At 38.5% G+C, this 18605-nt stretch overlaps 3 protein-coding genes across 3 annotated transcripts; 1 reads left to right on the plus strand and 2 right to left on the minus strand.

Annotated features, from left to right (window-relative positions):
- The first annotated feature begins 602 nt into the window (after nt 1-602).
- LOC140794755 (KH domain-containing protein At5g56140-like) lies at nt 603-5820 on the plus strand. The gene is made up of 7 exons (XM_073146920.1): nt 603-843; nt 1390-1475; nt 2815-2963; nt 3622-3741; nt 3819-3935; nt 4970-5113; nt 5236-5820. The coding sequence occupies exons 1-7, from the start codon at nt 746-748 to the stop codon at nt 5380-5382; spliced, it is 861 nt and encodes a 286-aa protein (XP_073003021.1). The 5' UTR covers nt 603-745; the 3' UTR covers nt 5383-5820.
- A 2860-nt stretch (nt 5821-8680) lies between these two features.
- LOC140794682 (probable galactinol--sucrose galactosyltransferase 2) lies at nt 8681-13390 on the minus strand. Its single transcript, XM_073146812.1, has 14 exons — nt 13017-13390; nt 12170-12429; nt 11911-12001; nt 11767-11815; nt 11562-11653; nt 11232-11339; nt 11001-11126; nt 10486-10896; nt 10253-10394; nt 10093-10160; nt 9864-9998; nt 9559-9779; nt 9231-9319; nt 8681-9068 (listed from the first exon to the last, which is right to left on the minus strand). The coding sequence occupies exons 1-14, from the start codon at nt 13325-13327 to the stop codon at nt 8790-8792; spliced, it is 2382 nt and encodes a 793-aa protein (XP_073002913.1). The 5' UTR covers nt 13328-13390; the 3' UTR covers nt 8681-8789.
- Nucleotides 13391-13723: 333 nt separating this feature from the next.
- On the minus strand, nt 13724-17577 carry LOC140794713 (subtilisin-like protease SBT5.3). The gene is made up of 11 exons (XM_073146850.1): nt 17417-17577; nt 17234-17343; nt 17045-17142; nt 16804-16959; nt 16607-16715; nt 15946-16477; nt 15752-15849; nt 15411-15659; nt 14700-14814; nt 14398-14611; nt 13724-14319 (listed from the first exon to the last, which is right to left on the minus strand). Exons 1-11 carry the CDS (start codon nt 17495-17497, stop codon nt 13778-13780), a joined length of 2304 nt encoding a protein of 767 aa, XP_073002951.1. The 5' UTR covers nt 17498-17577; the 3' UTR covers nt 13724-13777.
- Nucleotides 17578-18605: the final 1028 nt, after the last annotated feature.

Consider the following 18605-nt stretch of genomic DNA (forward strand, 5'->3'; position numbering starts at 1 on the left):
GATAGCAAGCAATAATAGGTAGTAGTAAGAGGTGATGATGGGCAACAACAAATTGAGTGATTGAATAGAGTAGAGATGGAGGAAGAGAGGGCAAGCTAAACGACATACTATGACAATAGAGAGGAGGAAGGCAAGGCGAATGGCAAACATCAGTAAGTAGTGAAGAAAAATTTGATAAAGAGAGATCGAGTCAAAAAAGACAACTATAGATAGGGAGAAGACAATGATAGACATAGAGAGGACGACTAGGATGTGGGTAGAGAAAAACTCTACAAAAGAGAAGAGGAGAAGAAGAAATGAAAATTAAATTAGAGAGGAGAGAGAAATTCTCGAGAAGACTCTCGAGGAGGGGAGAAATAACCTGCACCAAATTCTAGTCCAGCCTGAGTGACTTCATAGTGGGAGACAAATAGAGAACTTAGCCCGATCTAAATCTGACTCCGTCCGTTAGATGATCACCTAAATTTAGGCACATAAAAATAGTAATTTTATTAGAAATTTAATTAAAATGCTCAAAATATTTTCTTTTTAACCGCGCACCCCCACGGTGATGTAAAATTTGTACTCCCCTTCTCTCTTTACTCTCTTCTCTCTGTATAAAAATGCCTTTTATCTCTCTTTTCCATCGGCGCCTCCTCTTCCATCGAACTACCCCAGATAGCTCTGTTGGGTCGTCCAGATCTCGCCGGAATTCCCCTCTGATTGCCGGGATAAGCCGGAATACTGCGCTGATCTCACCGGAGCCATGTCTTCCGGTAGATACATGGCCTACTCGCCTTCCCCCTCCACCACCCCTCATTCTCCTCACCTCTCCGGCATCCGCTCCCTCTCGGAGCAGGAGAAGTAGGCCTCTTTTCTTCAGAGTTTGTTTCTCGATCAGATTTTTCTTAAAGTTTGTGCTTTAATGTCAATTGATCAATAGGATCTTGCGATTGTTCTGCTGTAACCGCGATTGTGTGGTCCTTGGATTCGTAATGCTTAAAGTTTGGATCTTAGGGATGTGGTGCTGAATTCTGTTTAGAGATATGTGTTTGATTCATCTGCTTGAGTGCTTGTTTGGATGGAGATATTTTAGAAGGCTATTGGTGGAGTTTGATGATTTTCATTTTTCTTATAATCTCATATCAGCGTGTTTTTTTGACTTAATTTTGTAAGAGGTTTTGAGATTCTATCTTTTTAGTGCTCAGATACTTATACTGCATTAACTCTACTATTAACTTTTGCTCGTGCATAGCTCATTGATTCCAAATTCCTTCTCTCCAAGATCTGTTTTTTGATGGGATCAAACTTTGGTTAGATGAGAATTATTGGATTTTACCAGTTATAGTACCATGTTTAAGCTGCTTGTCAGAAACCAGGTATACTTAGGAGTTGGATAAATCTTTGCAGGTACTTGTCGGAACTGCTGGTAGAACGTCAAAAACTCAATCCATTTGTGCCAGTACTTCCGCATAGCTATCGGTTGCTGAACCAGGGTATATCTTCCAACACTTTATCTAATGGGAGCTCACTATTCCATAATCTATTCTTTTAATTGGTGTAGTACTTGACAATATTCAATAACTTCAGGGGAATTAGGCATCACATAAAGGAGAAATAAAAAGTGAATATATCTCCCATTAGCTATATTTTTGCATGAACATTTACACCAAGTGTTTGCAACTTGTTCTACAAGTACAAGGACATGATGGGATACTTATTGGTAAACTACATCCAGAGACACACAGTTTGTAATCTATGGCTCTAAAGTGGCTCATGATTCTCCACCCACTTGAAACCAACCTTATTCTCAATTTATAAGCATACAAGAAATATGTCTTAGCTATCTTATATTGCATCATCATGAGTCAAAGCATAAGAATCCATCATATTATTTCGGTTTAAATATGATCTTATCTTGGAAATCAGATGGTCTGAACTCTTTAAGATGCACATATTTAAAATTTTAGCCAATTAGACATAAATTTCAATTTGAATACTGTCCAATATTTGATTGCTTGAAGCACTGGTATGCAACTTCCAAACACGGTGTTATATATTTAGATTCTGTAGGATCGTAATGGGTTAGCTACCTTGGCAGTTGTGTAACATGTGGTGATATGCAAAGGGTGTGAAACATGGAGTAGTTGCTTGCTTCTTTCGTATTGCATAAATGCATACATTAAATCTAACATCGTATCTATTAGACGAGCGCTCTTATGACCAGAGTAACTATTAGATATTGCTTATATATATGTTTGTACGTGTATATTGCCTGGACACCTTAGAGTTTAACACCAGCATTTTTGAAGAACGGAATTTTAGTGGATGGTGGATTGGGGACTTCCATTATTCGTCCAGACAACATATGTCTAGTTTGTTTCCAATTTCCTGTCTTTGTGTGTCTGTCTCAGGTCATATAATCAATAGTGATGGATTTATCGAAAGTCAAGAATCTTGTTTTACTACCAAAACTGATAGTTACTATGTCCATTATGAGGGATAGGTATTAAGAATATGAACTATATTTTATAAGTTAATTTGATTTTAATTTATCTGGTGGATATTTTTGGGTTGTGTTTGAGCCCCTTTTCTATTTATTAATGATGTTAAATACTTCAACTTGAACAAAAGTTTTTTCTTTTGCCAACCAGTAGCTTAATTACTATGTTTAAATGCCATTCGAGTTTATGTTTTTCTTTAGTTATGCATCCAGACTCGGGCAATAGTGGCTTTTAACCACTTAGTTGACCCATGCGTGTCCTTTAATGCTGACTAATTTCTTCGCAAGGCTAACTGGCACATATTATGCTTGATATTGAAACTGTGGAGCAGAAATCTTGCGTGTAACCACGCTGTTGGGGAATGCATCTGTTTTAGATCAAACTGGGCTTGAACATGGTAGTCCCCTTATCAGTGGAGGATTATTTCCAAATGGAGGACCAGCTGATATTAATGGGTGGCCATCATCATTTCAATCAGAAGTACGGATACTAACCATTAACATAACTATTCTTTTGATCTAATTTTTTTATCAAGAGAAGCATTTACAACTGTTTTATTGTGTTCTAACTTGGTCTTAGTTTTTCTGATATTGAAATTCTTGTTTGTGTGCTTGTATTATGAGACAGTTTGCCAGCAATGCGCAATATGAAACTAAATTCTCATGTAAGTTAGTTGATTCACTTTTCTAACTGGTGTTGCTGAATGACACACTTATAATTGGAAAGATGGCGTAGCATTGAGTTTCTTTTGTCTGTCTTGCTCACATTATTCTCTAATTATATTTCTGTCAGAGTGTTTGTCAAAAGTATACAATTATCCAATTTATCAATTTAAGTCTTACCTCTTTCTTACTGTTATTTAGGAAAGTGCTTAAATTTTAGTTCAGCACTTCTGAGAGTATATATATAGTCCTTTTTTCTGCATCTTATCTGATTTCATATTTGAATGTGAGCATTCCACTAGATCGTTCTTGCACTGTGTGTTATTGTTATTCCAATTTCAGTGAGAATGCGATTGTACAAGTCTATCCATAAAATTACAACATTTTGGTGATCTCAGTGTGAAGACTCGCACTAGATTGTGTTCACTTCTAGTGTTTTGCTGTATATTACAATATCTAATATTCTTAACTTGCAGAGGCCAGGTTTTTTCCAGCCTTCATCGTCACATAACTGGCTTGAGCCGGAAGGCAACTCTTCAGGTTTTATAATGAAGAAAACGATCAGAATTGAAATCCCAGTGGATAAATACCCTAATGTACATCATGACCTTTACTTTTGGCTATTTTTAAAAATTATTTCTGAAGATTTATTTTCTTTCAAGTTGTTCTACAGTACAACTTTGTGGGGCGGCTCCTTGGGCCTAGAGGTAACTCACTCAAACGAGTTGAAGCAAGTACTGACTGTCGTGTCCTAATTCGAGGGCGGGGCAGCATTAAAGATCCAACTCGGGTAACAAGTCCACTTTGATCTTTGGTTGCATTTTCATCTAAACATTGTATGTACAACACCATGGAACTTGAAACCTACACTAACAAGTTTAGGTGTCTGACCATTTAAAAGTTAATTTGATATTATGATTTTTCACTTCTTCAGATATATCAGACAATCAGTAATACTAATTCCTATAGGTCACAGAAGAGAACTCTTGCTTAAAGCAGATGATTGCATCCCCAGGGTCATTTCCACTATGTAGAGAACAGAGTTTACATGACTCTAGTTTTGAGATTTCAAACAGTGCTAAGAACCCTTTGAATCAAATTATGGTGTCTTTAATCAACTAGATTTGGAGAGCTGAGTCATGCATTTAGTTTGATACGTGATTGAGAGCTTATCTTTTTGTATCATTCCGTTGGAGCATGGCCAAATTGTTAGTGGGGGTCGTCCTAAAATATTAGCTCATATGGTTATGGTAGCAATATGAAAACTTTTCTATATTTGGAGATAGGGAATCCAACCCATGTTGCTAACAAAATTCATGACTTCCTCACTGTAGAGGAGACCACAAACAAGGAAAGGGATGTTAGTCCACTTTCCTTTTTACATAGCTGGAGTAGTTTAAGATTTTCCTTGTCCAACTTATGTAAAAGGATTGGCATATTTGGAAGATCAGAAAAGCAACCATTCAGAGATTCAGTTTATAGTTGGATGGTCTATGGAGGCAAATAAGGAGATCTAAATCTTTGTCAGTTGTCTTTGCATAAACGAGTCATAAAGTTGAAGTGTTAGCATAACTGATACCTAATAAGATTTGGACTGGAAAGGCCTAATAATGAATATGGGTCCATCTGCTGGCAAATGAGGTTTGCTAAATCACAATAACTTGTAAATCTGTATAGATGTGTATGCTTGTTCTTGTTCTTATCTGCACCTTAACCCTTTTTAAAAAAAAATTTCATCTTGTAATTCTTCTAAAAAAAGTACGGTTTTCCCTTATCAATGATGGTGTGATCATAATCACTTCCATTCATATTGTAATTTTATAGGAAGAAATGATGAGAGGGAAACCAGGTTATGAACACCTCAATGAGCCCCTCCATGTAGTGGTAGAGGCGGAGCTTCCGGTTGAAATCATTGACACTCGCTTGATGCAAGCACGTGAGATCCTTGAAGACCTGTTGAAGCCTATGGTATGCATTCATCATATCATAAATCTCAACTTCATCATTTTTCTTATCTAAAATTTCATGATCTACTTAATGTAGCTAAAATGTGCATCTCGAATAACATGTTACTCATTGTTCCATTTCAGAATGAATCACTAGATTTCTTCAAGAAGCAACAACTCCGGGAGCTTGCTATCCTCAATGGCACTCTCCGTGAAGATGGTTCACAAAACTCTGGTTCTGTCTCCCCTTTCCACAACCTCGGAATGAAGCGAGCCAAGACAAAGGGTTAGTTGGAGATTAACTGGCTGATCTCTTACTGGAGTCTATCTGTTCATGCCTTGTGAGAACCAATTCCCGTCGTGGGTAAGCATGGTCTGAAGTGTGGGCATGGTCTGAAGTGTGTGCTGTTCTGCTATTGGGGGTGTTTAATGATGTTGTGGCTGTGCAAAGTGAGCCAACTCAGATGTGGAATCTGCTTGCCTTTGTTGTGCCTTGCCAAGCAAGAAGCTACTAAGCAAGATACAATATGTATCCTTTTACTCGATAGAACAATAGCCTTGTATTAAACAGTTTTGATACTATATGGGGATTTGTATAGAGAACTAGGTTTGTGCATACAACTGAGTGTGAGACAATAATCCCCCAAAGCATGTCTAAGTAGGGGTGTCCTATATGTATGGAGTTCAGGACCTGTTTAATCTTCTATCTAGTGATTTCATCTTTGTTTATGTTGATGAATTGATCTGCTGATTGCCTACTGACTGTGGTACCACTATATTACTTTGATACATTACAGCTTTATGCTTTTCATTGTAATGCCATATAAATATTTGCATTACTTTTGAGTGAATTTGGTCATCTGGATAATACTGACTTATTCTGCAGCTTGTTCAAGATTGGAAAATATAATGCCAAAACTAAGGTTCAAAATCAATAATCTTGCAATTTTTGGCCTTAGTTTTCAATAAGTTATTACTCGCTTCGCGCTATTTAACTTTTATATGTTAAAAATTAGCAATTTCTATAAGAGGCTGGTTTGAGAATAAGTTATTACTCGCTTCGCGCTATTTAACTTTTATATGTTAAAAATTATAGGACTGGGTTGTTAAGTTCACATGAATCAGGACCCAATAATTGGCAACTAATACACTAGCATATTAACCAATCACGGTCGCAAAATACAAAGGGAGGAGGTTGGTCTTTCATTGTATCAAATGGTAGGTTTGGTCGGTGGGTACCCATTACTTTTGGCAGTTGGGACTGGGGACTGGGGACTGGGGACTGGGGACTACTCCTCTCCTCATCTTTTAGTATACTTTTCAATAGTAACATATGGAGTTGATTCCAAATCCTAAAGATTGGAAAATTGAGGACATGTGAAACTGATTCATAATTTCTCATCTTAAATTCCAGAACAAACTGTTAATGAATTCTCATTATTTTTCCTCCTCTTCTTCATTCTATAATTGCAAAAGATAGGGAAGTATAACATCAACTCAATTTGCATTACAAGATCTAATGATATAACAGAAGAACATTACGCAAAGAAAGGATCAACTTGCCTCTCTCTCAGACTAGTTTCTACAAGCACAATCTTTTTCAGAGGATCAACTTGCCTCTCTTCTTGAAGCCTATTAAGAATCTAAACATAGATAAGTGCCACAAGCACATGAGCCACTGCCGCAGCCCTCCCTGCCGGCAAACTCCGGCCAACTTCCCTTGTTTTGCCTCCCTGAGCAGCCTGGATCGTCGTCAGACTCAAAGATGATCATGGAAATAATCCAAAGCGATACGATGATCACGCAGTACATCACGTCTCCGCCGCAGTAGGACTCGAAAAACATTGCCATGATCTCTCTTTCTGGTGCTTTTCTTCGCTTCTCCCTTTTGTAGTGTGAGAGCTTTTTATCTCTATCCACATGAACTTGAGAGAAGTGCATACATATATACATATATATAAGCTTTGGAGAGGAAGTTGCCCACATGAAGTATGCATTTAATAATGGACTAATAAGATATATTGACTTTATAATCTAATTGTAGTGATTAAGAGGTTATCTAATCCAACATATATGTCTTGGCGTGGTCAAAACAAGCCAGGTGGTATTATAACTGGATCATATCACCCTACCTTATAATAATTTTGTAATCCACAACTTAAACTTCCTCTTTCCATCATGCAATTAATGATAAATTCCTCTTGGAATCATTAATTAGCTCTTAAATTTTCTGGCCTTGGCTTTTGATACAAGTCAATAGCTTGTGAAACTGTTAACCTTGCATACTATAGTAGTAATTTATGCAATTTGATATGCTTTGGATACTATTGAGGTGGATTCTATGTAGCTATCTTTATTATAAAGTTAGGTATGAATGAAAAGCTTGGATAGAGGCAGACATAACTTTTAAAGTATTCCTTTATTAGAGTAGTTGGAAGAAGCCTTTCTCATATAAGGACTGCTTGGAATTGACCTAGTAAAGTTAATACTTTATCTGTTTATTCTCTCTGTCTCTCTCTCCAGTAGAATTGGGGGATAAGAACATTGTGAAAAGAGAAGATGCTTTTGTTCTTGATGGTATTAAACAAAAAGTGAGAAAGAATTAATTGAGTCAATGTAACATTTCAATTGCATGGTTGGTCTATCACAGCCAATGGTTTCTTACTCTGTTTCAGAAATTTCCAATATAAATCTTTTTTATAGGGTTTATTATTGCTTAAGATTAGGTACCACAAAGAATTCTATATTGCCATCCTATATTTCTTACAATAAAATATCTTGCCTGTGGTATTCTTCTACTATTCAGCTAGTTAAATTTCTTGGTGCATGAGTGCTAGAAATATCAAAAAATTATTAAGAATATTAAAAAAAATTCTTAGCAGTACTCTTGATCCAACTGTTGGTTTAGCAGAGCTCATGTATTTGCAGAAATCTAGTACTCTGAAATCCATTGTAAATGCTCACTGAAACTGTTCAAGAATATTTCTTTTCCTACCAAATCATAGAAGAAGGCAAACACATAGATACTTCTAATAGTTGGTGGCTGGGAATCAAGATAAAGCTTGAATATCCAATAACAACTTGGTATAAAAAACCTGCAAAAGAGTGCATATCATTGTAGTTAAAACAATTATTTTTAGAAAATGGTTCTCCTTGGAACAAATGTGGCGACATATCATTGTTAATAGTTTAGAATCATTAATGTGCTTTAATTATTTTTGCACCGTGGTTTGGAAAACTTTGCCGAAAAGTAGTATCTTTTAGGGTTGCAGAGATGTTGGTCAGAAGTTAGTGAAAAGAGAAGAAGAGGTTAAATAATGAGAAATGCAAAGAACTATTTTAATCAATTTTCTGAAATAAAGGATTAAGAAAACTCAAACTTGTAGGAATGCTGTAAGCTCAAAAGAACTTTAATAAAGATGAGAGGAAGAATGATCATTCGCTTCCACTTCATATTGGCATATATATAAATTCCCACTTGGCTGTAATATAACCATGCCATCCTTTTACAAAGTTTGGTAATTCTTTTTCTTTTTCTTGAATCTCGATCATGTCAGGAGTAAGGAGAGACTATTGGGTCACAAGAATATTTAACTACGAAACTGTTTTCATATGACACATTTCTGATAGTTCCTATTTCGGATGTCATTACACAGAATATACTGCAAAAATGGTGAAGCATTTCCAGAAACATTGTCTCAAAATAAAATTTCTATTTCCCAAGAATCAATTCCTAGAGGAATCATTAATGTCAGCAAATTATTTGCAGCACTGAACTCGAACTCCTTGTCTCTTGAGTTGAGATTGCAACTTTCAGGCCTTCTACTTGAATATGCTCCAAAAAGCCCAGATCCTCTTCCTTTGATGATTAACCTTGATCTGGGATATGCAGAGAAGTTGATAGCTTTAACAGCTCCACCAGAATTATACATTTTGATTAAGCCGATGGGTGCGAATTGTACATCTTGATCATAAGCCTGGTCACACAAATGGAAGTTGTATCTGTTTTCAGTATTAGCAATATGATGGTAAATCTGCATTTATGTGCCAATGATTTAGAACTTCTGAATTAATATACTTGAATGAATAATTTCCATCTTTATATGTTCAATTAATACATGAAAGCATGATCTTCTAACCTTAATAGGAGATACAGTAAAAACTTGACATTGCAGAACTTTCAGAGTGACACTCCATGAGTCATTCTTCGGTAGTCTCGAGAGAGTACCTGTTGGAATGTGACATCAGATGCCAGACATAAGCAGAAGGAATATAATCTTTTTACTTGGTACTTCTCTTCAGCAAAGACTCACATGTCATTGTTAATTTGCTATCAGAGAAAATAAGAAAAGGCAAGGATTAGGAAGAATTTGATTTGTAAATTATTGGGTAGGTGATTACACAAAAAAGCTGCCCTACAGATAAGTGAACATTGAAATCCATCCAAGAAAGAATTGATAAGATTACCAGCACTGTAGGAATAAACTGCGCAATGACCAGTCCAGTTATCTCCTGCAACCTCTTCTAGATACTCGATATCGCTTGGTTGAATACTTCCAGTGAGATTTATCACTTCAGAGCTCGGAGTACTGCCACTACTATCAAGGCATGGCCAGGTGCCTGCTCCTTGGCAATTGAAGATGCCTATAACTCCATTACACTCGTTAAGATTCCATATCTTCAGAAGACTGCTCAAAAGAAAAAGATTTAGAGATAGCATGATAAACAAACATAAAGATGTTTAAGCCAAACTCAAAAGTCTCAATCACTACCTTTTACCATCCATAACTGGGTCATTGAATAAGCAATCCCGAGTAGGCCTTCCAGGGTATTTAGCTCGAAGAATCGATCCATCAGAAAGTACAAGTTTCTTAAGTAGCTCAAAATCATGGTGATTAGGTTTGTCACTGTAAGATATAGTTATATATTATATTATGCCAGAGAACTACTAAATTTCAGTTCAGGAACTCCTGAAGGGCAACTGTGATGTTCTTTACTCACCTGATGTAGATTCCACACCCACCTAAAGCTCTTGCTGCTGCATGGAATTCTGCAGCATAGTGAAGACTCTGAAATCAAGTAAAGGTGAATTTCTAACCCGATGAGATGAATTAAAATAGTTTCAGAAGAACAAAGATTATCAAAACAGGAAACAGCTTACATAGAACATATCCCAATCAGGGACGACAACCTCTCCAAAAAAGATGCTGTTGAATGCAACAGCAGCAATATGCAGTGTCTGCGATGATTGGTTTCTGGGCATGTAGTCATCTGAGACTCTGGTAATTGCACTCACTTTTGAACTGAAAAGAAATGTAACGAGCTGAAATATTCATCAGTAGAAGGCTTATCGTATCAGAGTAATTTTAGGAACCTATTTTTGTGTCTGATCACCTGTATACTGAGTCGTTGTTCTGACCCATGCAGCAAATAATGCTGTTATCCTGAAAATTTTTGGAGATGGACTTTTCGAGTGCCTGTTGGAAGCGACGTGTCAAGGACACTCGCCCGCCGTGACCCATTCCAAGTGTTTCTAGTATATTTTGCACATCTACTTTGACTCCGTCTACTTTCTGTGACACAAGATAGCTATGGTAATCATCATAGAATTCAAATATTTTCTCTGGGTTTATCATGCCAACACCATATTTCTCCATGCAATCCATTGTTAAATCTCTGGAGTGTGAAAGATTTCCCGGGGACTGGAGAGGGTAAACTATCTTTGATTCGTACTTTCTCGTTTCCAGGGCTTCTGGATGAACTCCTCCCCAGTATCCCATTAGCGCGTGCCATACGTAGACATACCTATATATATATATATATATATATGTTAATTTGAAACAAAGTTGAATTACTCTACTCTTATTAGAATTGTCTTTTGAATGAACTTGGAGCAAGAATATACATACTTGAGTCCAAAAGTATTCTTTATAGTTGTAATGAAATCTTTGAGGGATTTCATTTCTACATCCGGAGCGGCATTGATATTTCTGAACTTGCTGTTTTCTCTTACACTGACTAACCTGGCTCCATACCTAAGAAGTTATAGATGCCATAAGATAAATGGACCAACCTTCTTTTTACATGTAGAATTATTTGTTACCTCGGGATGAAGAAAAAATTGATTATAGGCTACGTACTGAGATCCTTCAACTGATGGTTCACCTTCTTTCTGGAATTCATTTGCTGTGTCTTGCCAACCATCGTCTATTATCAGAAATCTTGGAGGGGTTCCACCTTGAGATAAGCTATGCCGATAAAAAAATGACGAATGGTATCAAATTGATAGAAATGCAGAGATCTAATATAGTCATATGGAATAATATAGATGCATAAATTAGCACCATTACTAATACACTTTGAATTGACAGACCGATGAATATGCACAGAACCTAACTTAGAAAGGAAACATTCATGACAACCAGGTTGAAGGTAGTTAGAATATAGGATATCAGACAAGAGCTTGATACCTTTTAAGACCATCCATAATTCCTTGAGGATTCACATCAAAGTAAAAAGCATCCCAAGTGCACCAACCAAAATAGTCTAACATTGCTGGCTTCTGTTTCAATATAAAAGAAAGAGGATATTCTCATTATTCTTTCAATAAAAGCTCATTTAACAGCTTGCTGGAACTTGGAGTTGGAAAGCTGATAGAATAGAACCTCTACTTGCCTTTTTATGAGAGCGCACTGAAAAGGTTCCTCTGCATTCTTCCAATAGTCTGCGATGATAAAAAATCATCAAAAACTCAAAATTATGTAGCTTTAAAGAAGGAAGCAGCTACTTGTGGTAATAAATATCTGAAATCAAGCCTACTTCATTGATTCCTTCATCAGATCAAATGGATTCTTTCCATAATTCATGAATACTGCCTCTAGGAACTTAGATTCTCGCAATGCGGGATCACCTACAGGGATATAAAATAATTACAAGATCATAGGCAGCAAAAATACAAAACTCTTAGATTGATCAAACCACCAACAGAGACTAGGAGGTGTGTTAGCTCCTAGCTTCTGTCTTCAAAGACTCAAATATAAAACCCTAGCAATAAGAGGATGGTTTGTAAGATATCTACCGCTTTCGATACAGAACTCCAGCTCATCTGAAGAGTTCCCTTGCAAACTGCTCCTAAAGGAACCATCTAGCACAGGCAACATGAGCATGTAAAGTACGTTATCGTCGGAAGATTCACGACCTTGTTCGAGAGCACCTTTATCTTCCCTTGCTTCTAAAAGTAGCATTTGGGTCTCCTTTGGAATAACACTAGCAGAATTGCCCATCCGAGGTATCATCCACCAGATCTTGAATCTAAATAGGCAAACAAGTCTATGATCCCTGTTAAGACAACACATTCGAAGAGAATTTTGTTCAGAACTTTGTTCTTCACTGGAAGTTAAGTAGAAGAAAATTCTCCTGCTTTTAGATAGCAAGTTTTTGATCCACATTTATATCTTTTCTTTCTAAATAGCAAGTTCGTGAGAAAATTATGTTAATGTAAGCATAGGCTACGACCAATTAAAATTAGGTCCAAGGATAGCAAGAATTCCTTTTGAAAGCCAAAAAAAGGACTAGAAATATCTCTGAGAAACTGTATTTAGCTCCAAAATTTTGAGTTCAATCCATTCTTTGCCGCACTTTGCAATATATTTTCAAATAAACTCACAAGAAAATATCCCTAGATTAGTTAGTCCTATCGAGCAAAATTACGCCAATGCTCTCAAGCTTAACCGCTCGAAACCGCCACATCACTCCGAGGAGAGAGGGTATTTTAGGGATTTCACAATTCAAGTGTGTCACAAGATATTCCTCTGTTTGATGATTTCGATCCCACTATATTAATTGATGTTAAGTCTGACGTACATTTCTTGGTGAATAAGTTCAAAATGTAGGGTGTAAAACGTTAAATAAGCTCAGAGCATTACTGAAGGACGCCGAGCTTGAAGACATGGCGACAGTCCTCGCCGTCTGCGACCGCCCCCAGGAACGCGGCGGATCCGCTACCCACCAAGCTCGACAGCGTGACGTTCTCCGGCACGGAGGTGAGCGCCGCCCTCCCATCGATGCTCAAGACCCCTTCTTTGATCGACGGCCTCGTGGCCAAGCGCATCGAAGCCCTCCATATTCTTGGGAACTTAAGGAACCCATTTCTCGAAACGGGCCGAGTAGGAGATCGGAGGAGGAAGGAGGAGGGATTGGGTCGAAGGGAGGTGGAGATTGGCGAAGAGGAGATCATGGCCTTGTTATGTTCTCCTCTCTCTCTCTCTCTCTCTCTCTCTCTCTCTCTCTCTCTCTCTCTATCTCTCTCTCTCTCCCCCCGATTTGAATGTATTTCGACCGTTAGAATTGCCGGGAAAAGGAGAGGAGGGAGGAGATAAGAATTTAGAGAGAGAGGATGCGGGAGAAATTTGTGGCCAATCACAACCTTAGCAAGATCTTTTGATTCAGGGACTAGTACGCACGTGCTTATTATATTATATTTGGTGGATTAAAAAAAATTAGGGACACGTGGGAGCCTTTGATTGGCTGCCAGACAAGTTTCCGTACATGTTATACAAGGGTAAGACGGTCATTTACGGTGAAAGATTTTTATTTTTTTAGATGTTTGAGTCCGTAAAAGAACATTGAAATCTGCTTCAAAATAAAGGATATTTAATAAATGTAATCAAATGCATTGCAACCTCTCTCATGCAATTGCATTCACAACAAGAGGGCTTCTCACAAAATGCTTGCCATCAGACCATGTCAGTCTTCCAAACACAAATCCTCTCCCAGATCTTTCCTTCTGTGTTTTAAAACTCACTTTGAACACCTTCTCCTCTCCAACCTTGTCAAACTTGAGGATCGTCGGGTTAACAGCGACGGTTATCCCGAAGGGAGCCACCACCGTGGCCTTGTACAAACCGGGCTGCCCGACGTTCTTCACGGTGCGCGTAACGGTCAACGACCCGTTGAGTGTCGGCACCGAGATTGAAGGGTAGTTCAAGTCCTCAAGCCTGACATGCTTTGATGGGCATGTGAAGGACTCGTGGGTTAAATTTCGAAGTGCAGATGAATTGTAGCCTAGAGTGCACAAGAAGTTCAGGTAGTCGGCGAATGTCGTGTCGTAGACTAGACCGGGATTGACGGCGCGGTTAGGTCTCAGGTAGCCCGAGCCAGTGGCAAATGGAGTGGCTTTGACCTTGGCATGGTCCTTAATTGATGCTCCAGTGTTGTCTCTAGTTCTTGCTGCAGAATGAGAATTACAAATCAGATGTCATTTGACATGGAAAAATTAGATCTGATCATTAACAGATATCTATCTACCTGTTGTCATGATAGCAGATCTGATCGCCGCGGGGCTCCAATCGGGGTGGATCACCTTGAGGAGGCCCGAGACGCCAGAGACATGAGGGCAGGCCATCGACGTGCCTGACATCAGAGCATACGGGACGCGGCGTTTGTCGAAATCCGTGCCGGTAGGGCTAATTGCTTCAGTGAAGGCAGCAAGTATTTCCACACCAGGAGCAGTGATGTCCGGCTGAAAGATAAGCAGTGGCAAGAATCAGAAGCTAATTAAGTACATTAGAGTGCTAGATAGTTGATAGCATTTTATTGCAATTGGAAACCTTCAGGATTTCTGGTGACAAGAAACTAGGCCCTTGAGATGAGAACTCAGCCATCATTGGTGCAGGTTTTTTGCCAACTTTTGTTACTCCTGGTGAAATAGAGCCTAAAGGATGCCTGAATCAAACAAGCAATATAAGTTTACCAAGTTGTTCTAAGTTTTAATGCAGAACTAGCCTGTCTCTTATTCAGAAAAGAACAATTTCGTCGAAATTCTGTATAATAGGATTGCATGATTTGCAACAAATGTGAGATGCAAGCAATGTATATAAGCCCTTTTTGGTTTTTAACTTTTACTGATTGATATTACAACAAGAGCTTACTAATGGATAGTCAGTGGTCTAACTATTTGCTCTCAAAGAACAACAGTAGGATAAAAGAATGCAAACCTTTTCAATTCAGAACTAGCCTATATCTTATTCCGAAAAGAATCATTTTGTCGAAAAATCTATAACAATGAGATTTCAGCAGACCTTGTTAAATGTGAAACACATCTCTAACTAAGGCAACTGTCCTAAATGAAACAAGACACAAGAGCAAATCAGACTGTTTAACCTGCAAAGACAACACACGAGAGATACTTGTGATATGCATGTGTGGCATCTAAAAATCAATATGTTAGCAACTTAGCTGATAGCCATAAATTTGATCAATTTGTGTACAGAAAAAGTAGAGCTAACTTGTTCTGTTCTCATAGAGTAACAAGAGCTTACTTTGTCTGATTCATATATGAGGCAAGAACGAAACCATCTCTGTAACTGATCATAGTAGATGGGAGAATATGAGGGTCTGCAATTAAGGTGCTCCCTGATTCGTCATCATTCACCAGGATCATACCGACGCCGCCAGCTTGAAGAACAGCCATGCCCTTCTCCAATCTACTAATTTCTCCTCCGCGTTTGCATATAACTATCTTACCATTAACCTTCCTATGATCAAGGGAGCTCGCATTGCACCAGCCACTGTAAATTGTATCAGGAAAAGAGCGAATTAGCTCATAACTCACAACTATGACTTAAAACAGTAATGTTCATAAATATGTCGAGGTTCTTACGCTATTTCTGCAGGAACATTTGCGGCAGGGGCATCAAAAGCATTGATCAAAGGATATAATTTATTTTGTGGTAGGACTTTTTGTTGCAGACTTGTTCCCTGGATGAAACACAATGAAGTAATCAAACCATTACAGAATTGGTGTCTTCTTTCTATCAGAAAACTACTTGCCATTGAACAATATGTTATACTAACCTTTATTTGCTTCTTTTCGCCAAGAGTAAGGTATGTTACAAATTCCCTGTCTGTGGTGCTAGCCCCCACAGTTGTGACCCATGGTGCGTAATTAGTGACCGTCGAAAGATCAGGCCCTGAATTGCCTGCTGAGCACACAACCGTGATTCCTCTTGCGGTGGCGTGCAACGATCCTAATGCGACGGAGTCTTCCAAGTAGTTGCTGGACATAAATAGAGGATCTACTCCAAGGGACACCGAGATCACATCGACACCGTCATGGATGGCAGCCTCGAATCCTGCAAGTATATCAGCGTCTGCGCATGAATCAGCCCAGCATACCTTGTAGGTGGCCACCCGAGCATCAGGAGAACCACCCTTCGCTGTGCCATTGGCAGCACCGAACATCTGAGCCCCAGGGACGAACCGGCCTGCGGCTGTGGAGAGTGTGTGCGAGCCATGCCCATCTACATCTCGTGCTGTGTTGCTAAGCGTAATGTTTGGGTACCATGACCGAATGCCTTTGTTGAAGTACCTTGCACCAATTAGCTTCCTGAATCAATCAAAGGATAAGATCACAATTTGCTATAGTCCTCATATGATAACATCTAGTACTCATTCTTGAAGAGAAAAGTGATACAATTGTAGAAAAAAATTAGCAGTAGAATTAACAAAGAGAGACCTGTTGCAAGGAACACCAGCCCTTGTATTGTTCTCACAATATCCTCTCCATCTTTTAGGAACTGGTCCTATTCCTTCATCACTAAAGCTTTTGGATTCAGGCCAAACACCTTCAATACAAAACAAGAGTGCAAGCTGAATCAATATTTACATGAACATACTAACTATAAACTTGAGATTTGTATTGAATTAGCCTACCGGTATCGAGGTTTGCGATAATTACATCCGCACCGAACTTTGCGTTCGTCCAGATGGGGTATTTATTAGCCATCTCCACCGCGAGGAACTCCCAAGAGTGTGTCGTGTGCAATTTACTCAGCTTGTTCTCAAATACTGATACAACTCCAGGATGCTCTGCAGACCAAAATTGAAGCCTATCTTCATTGCTAGAAGCAAAACTCTGAACTTTTAGCATCAGAAGGTCTTAAAAGTGTCTTACTTGCTAATTCACGTGCTTCTTCCTCTTCCAAGATCGCTGCGAAGCCATTGATGTTCTTCGTGTAGGAGTAAACTATGGCATCTCGCGCCTTCTCCTTACTGTTAATGGCATATTTCAGAAGAAGAAGAAAAAAGAAATACAAGTTTTTATATAAAAAAAGAAAAGAAAATTCTGGCAAAAATTTCTCACCTTCCAATACAGGATCCTAAGAGGTCATAATGAGAATGCTTTGCCTGCTCATAGACTTCCAAAGAGACCTCAGGGCCATGAGAATGTGCTCCCAGATATACAATGTATGACTACAATCATACAAACAACCATAAGCATAACTTTACAAAAAATAAAAGAGCTAAGGATTAGCACATTGCTTGCCTTCTTCGCGGCAAAGACCGGCTTCTGTGCGAGGGCGAAGATCAAAATGGTGATGCAGAGAAGAACATTCTTAGCCCCCATGTTTGTATAACTTTGGTACTAAGTATCACTCTGAATGCATAATAATATACATAAGATCAATGAATATATAGCATTGGGAGAGAAAAAATCACAACGGATATTGGTTGACAGATGATAAGAATTTGTGTAAATATAGCCGGGATTCTTCTTGGCGTAAACAAATTAACAAATCCAGCTAACGAAGAGAAATGAGGTTAAGAAAATGGACGAGGAAGAGAGAGCGCGAGGCGAATAAACCGCGGGAGAATCTTTAAACCGTTAGACTGCTTCCTCCCGGTCTTTTCGGGAGTTTGATTTGTGGACAGGAACCGGTCACGTGAGGGGAACCCCTCCTGTCACGTGCCCAAGAATGGGAATTGTTTAAATAACACCCTTTGCTTTAATTTTTTTGTAATTAACAATTAGGTAACCGACGTAACTGAATTTTAACCTCCAAATAGTCGAATTTAACTGAATAAAATAATATCAGGTTATATAAAAAAGATATTCTAAAAAAAGTGAATAAAAGATAAAAGTATATTTATATTGACACCCCTCTACACCCGACCGTGACAGAAACACCAAATGACAATTATACCCCTAATAGCTTGATAAGCTTATCACTTTAACCAGCAAAATAATTTAAATTTACGAAATTACTTAAATATCCTTAACTAACTTTCTTATGGCCCCTAGCAAACCCAACTGGCTATCATCGAAACCGTGCCTCCCACTCTCTCTTTCCATCCCTCCCTCTCTCTCGTTCTTAGATCTCCAATGAAGGTACTAAGTCACGGCTCCGACGAGTGCGCCAAGGACGCCGCAGCTCTGGCCAACGACGAGCTCGAGCAAGCTCTTGGACAAGGCCGGCCCCGGACGCCGGAGGAGGGCGGCGGCGGTATTCGCCAGAAGGATCGCGGAGAGAGCCGCTGCAGCCGGAGGTATAATGAAATCAAAAGCCAGTGTACGTACGTGACATTTTAAATTGGAAGAACCTAATATATTCAGAGAAGATATCTAATTTTGGAGCTCAAATGTCATGAATGCCGTGAGAACCAGCAAACTATTTTATATTTTCACTTTTAAGTAAAAATTTCTAAATACATTATACTGTCTGTTTCTTAATTCT

The sequence above is a fragment of the Typha latifolia genome, chromosome 9 (assembly GCF_019914945.1).
Source record: "Typha latifolia isolate L0001 chromosome 9, TyphaL0001v2, whole genome shotgun sequence".
In the NCBI taxonomy this organism is placed as follows: Eukaryota; Viridiplantae; Streptophyta; class Magnoliopsida; order Poales; family Typhaceae; genus Typha; species Typha latifolia.

Excerpts from the sequence above, each read along its gene's own strand:
- LOC140794755 (XM_073146920.1), top strand. The coding sequence starts at position 746 with ATGTCTTCCGGTAGATACATGGCCTACTCGCCTTCCCCCTCCACCACC. Across the intron at positions 1,476-2,814 it reads CTATCGGTTGCTGAACCAGG|AAATCTTGCGTGTAACCACG; the intron begins GTATATCTTCCA and ends ACTGTGGAGCAG. Across the intron at positions 2,964-3,621 it reads CATCATCATTTCAATCAGAA|AGGCCAGGTTTTTTCCAGCC; the intron begins GTACGGATACTA and ends CTTAACTTGCAG.
- LOC140794682 (XM_073146812.1), bottom strand. The coding sequence starts at position 13,327 with ATGATCTCCTCTTCGCCAATCTCCACCTCCCTTCGACCCAATCCCTCC. Across the intron at positions 11,340-11,561 it reads ATTATGGATGGTCTTAAAAG|CTTATCTCAAGGTGGAACCC; the intron begins GTATCAAGCTCT and ends TTATCGGCATAG. Across the intron at positions 9,069-9,230 it reads TTACTGTATCTCCTATTAAG|GCTTATGATCAAGATGTACA; the intron begins GTTAGAAGATCA and ends TTGTGTGACCAG.
- LOC140794713 (XM_073146850.1), bottom strand. The coding sequence starts at position 17,497 with ATGGGGGCTAAGAATGTTCTTCTCTGCATCACCATTTTGATCTTCGCC. Across the intron at positions 14,815-15,410 it reads TCATATATGAATCAGACAAA|GCATCCTTTAGGCTCTATTT; the intron begins GTAAGCTCTTGT and ends TGTTTGATTCAG. Across the intron at positions 14,320-14,397 it reads ATCTGCTATCATGACAACAG|CAAGAACTAGAGACAACACT; the intron begins GTAGATAGATAT and ends CTCATTCTGCAG.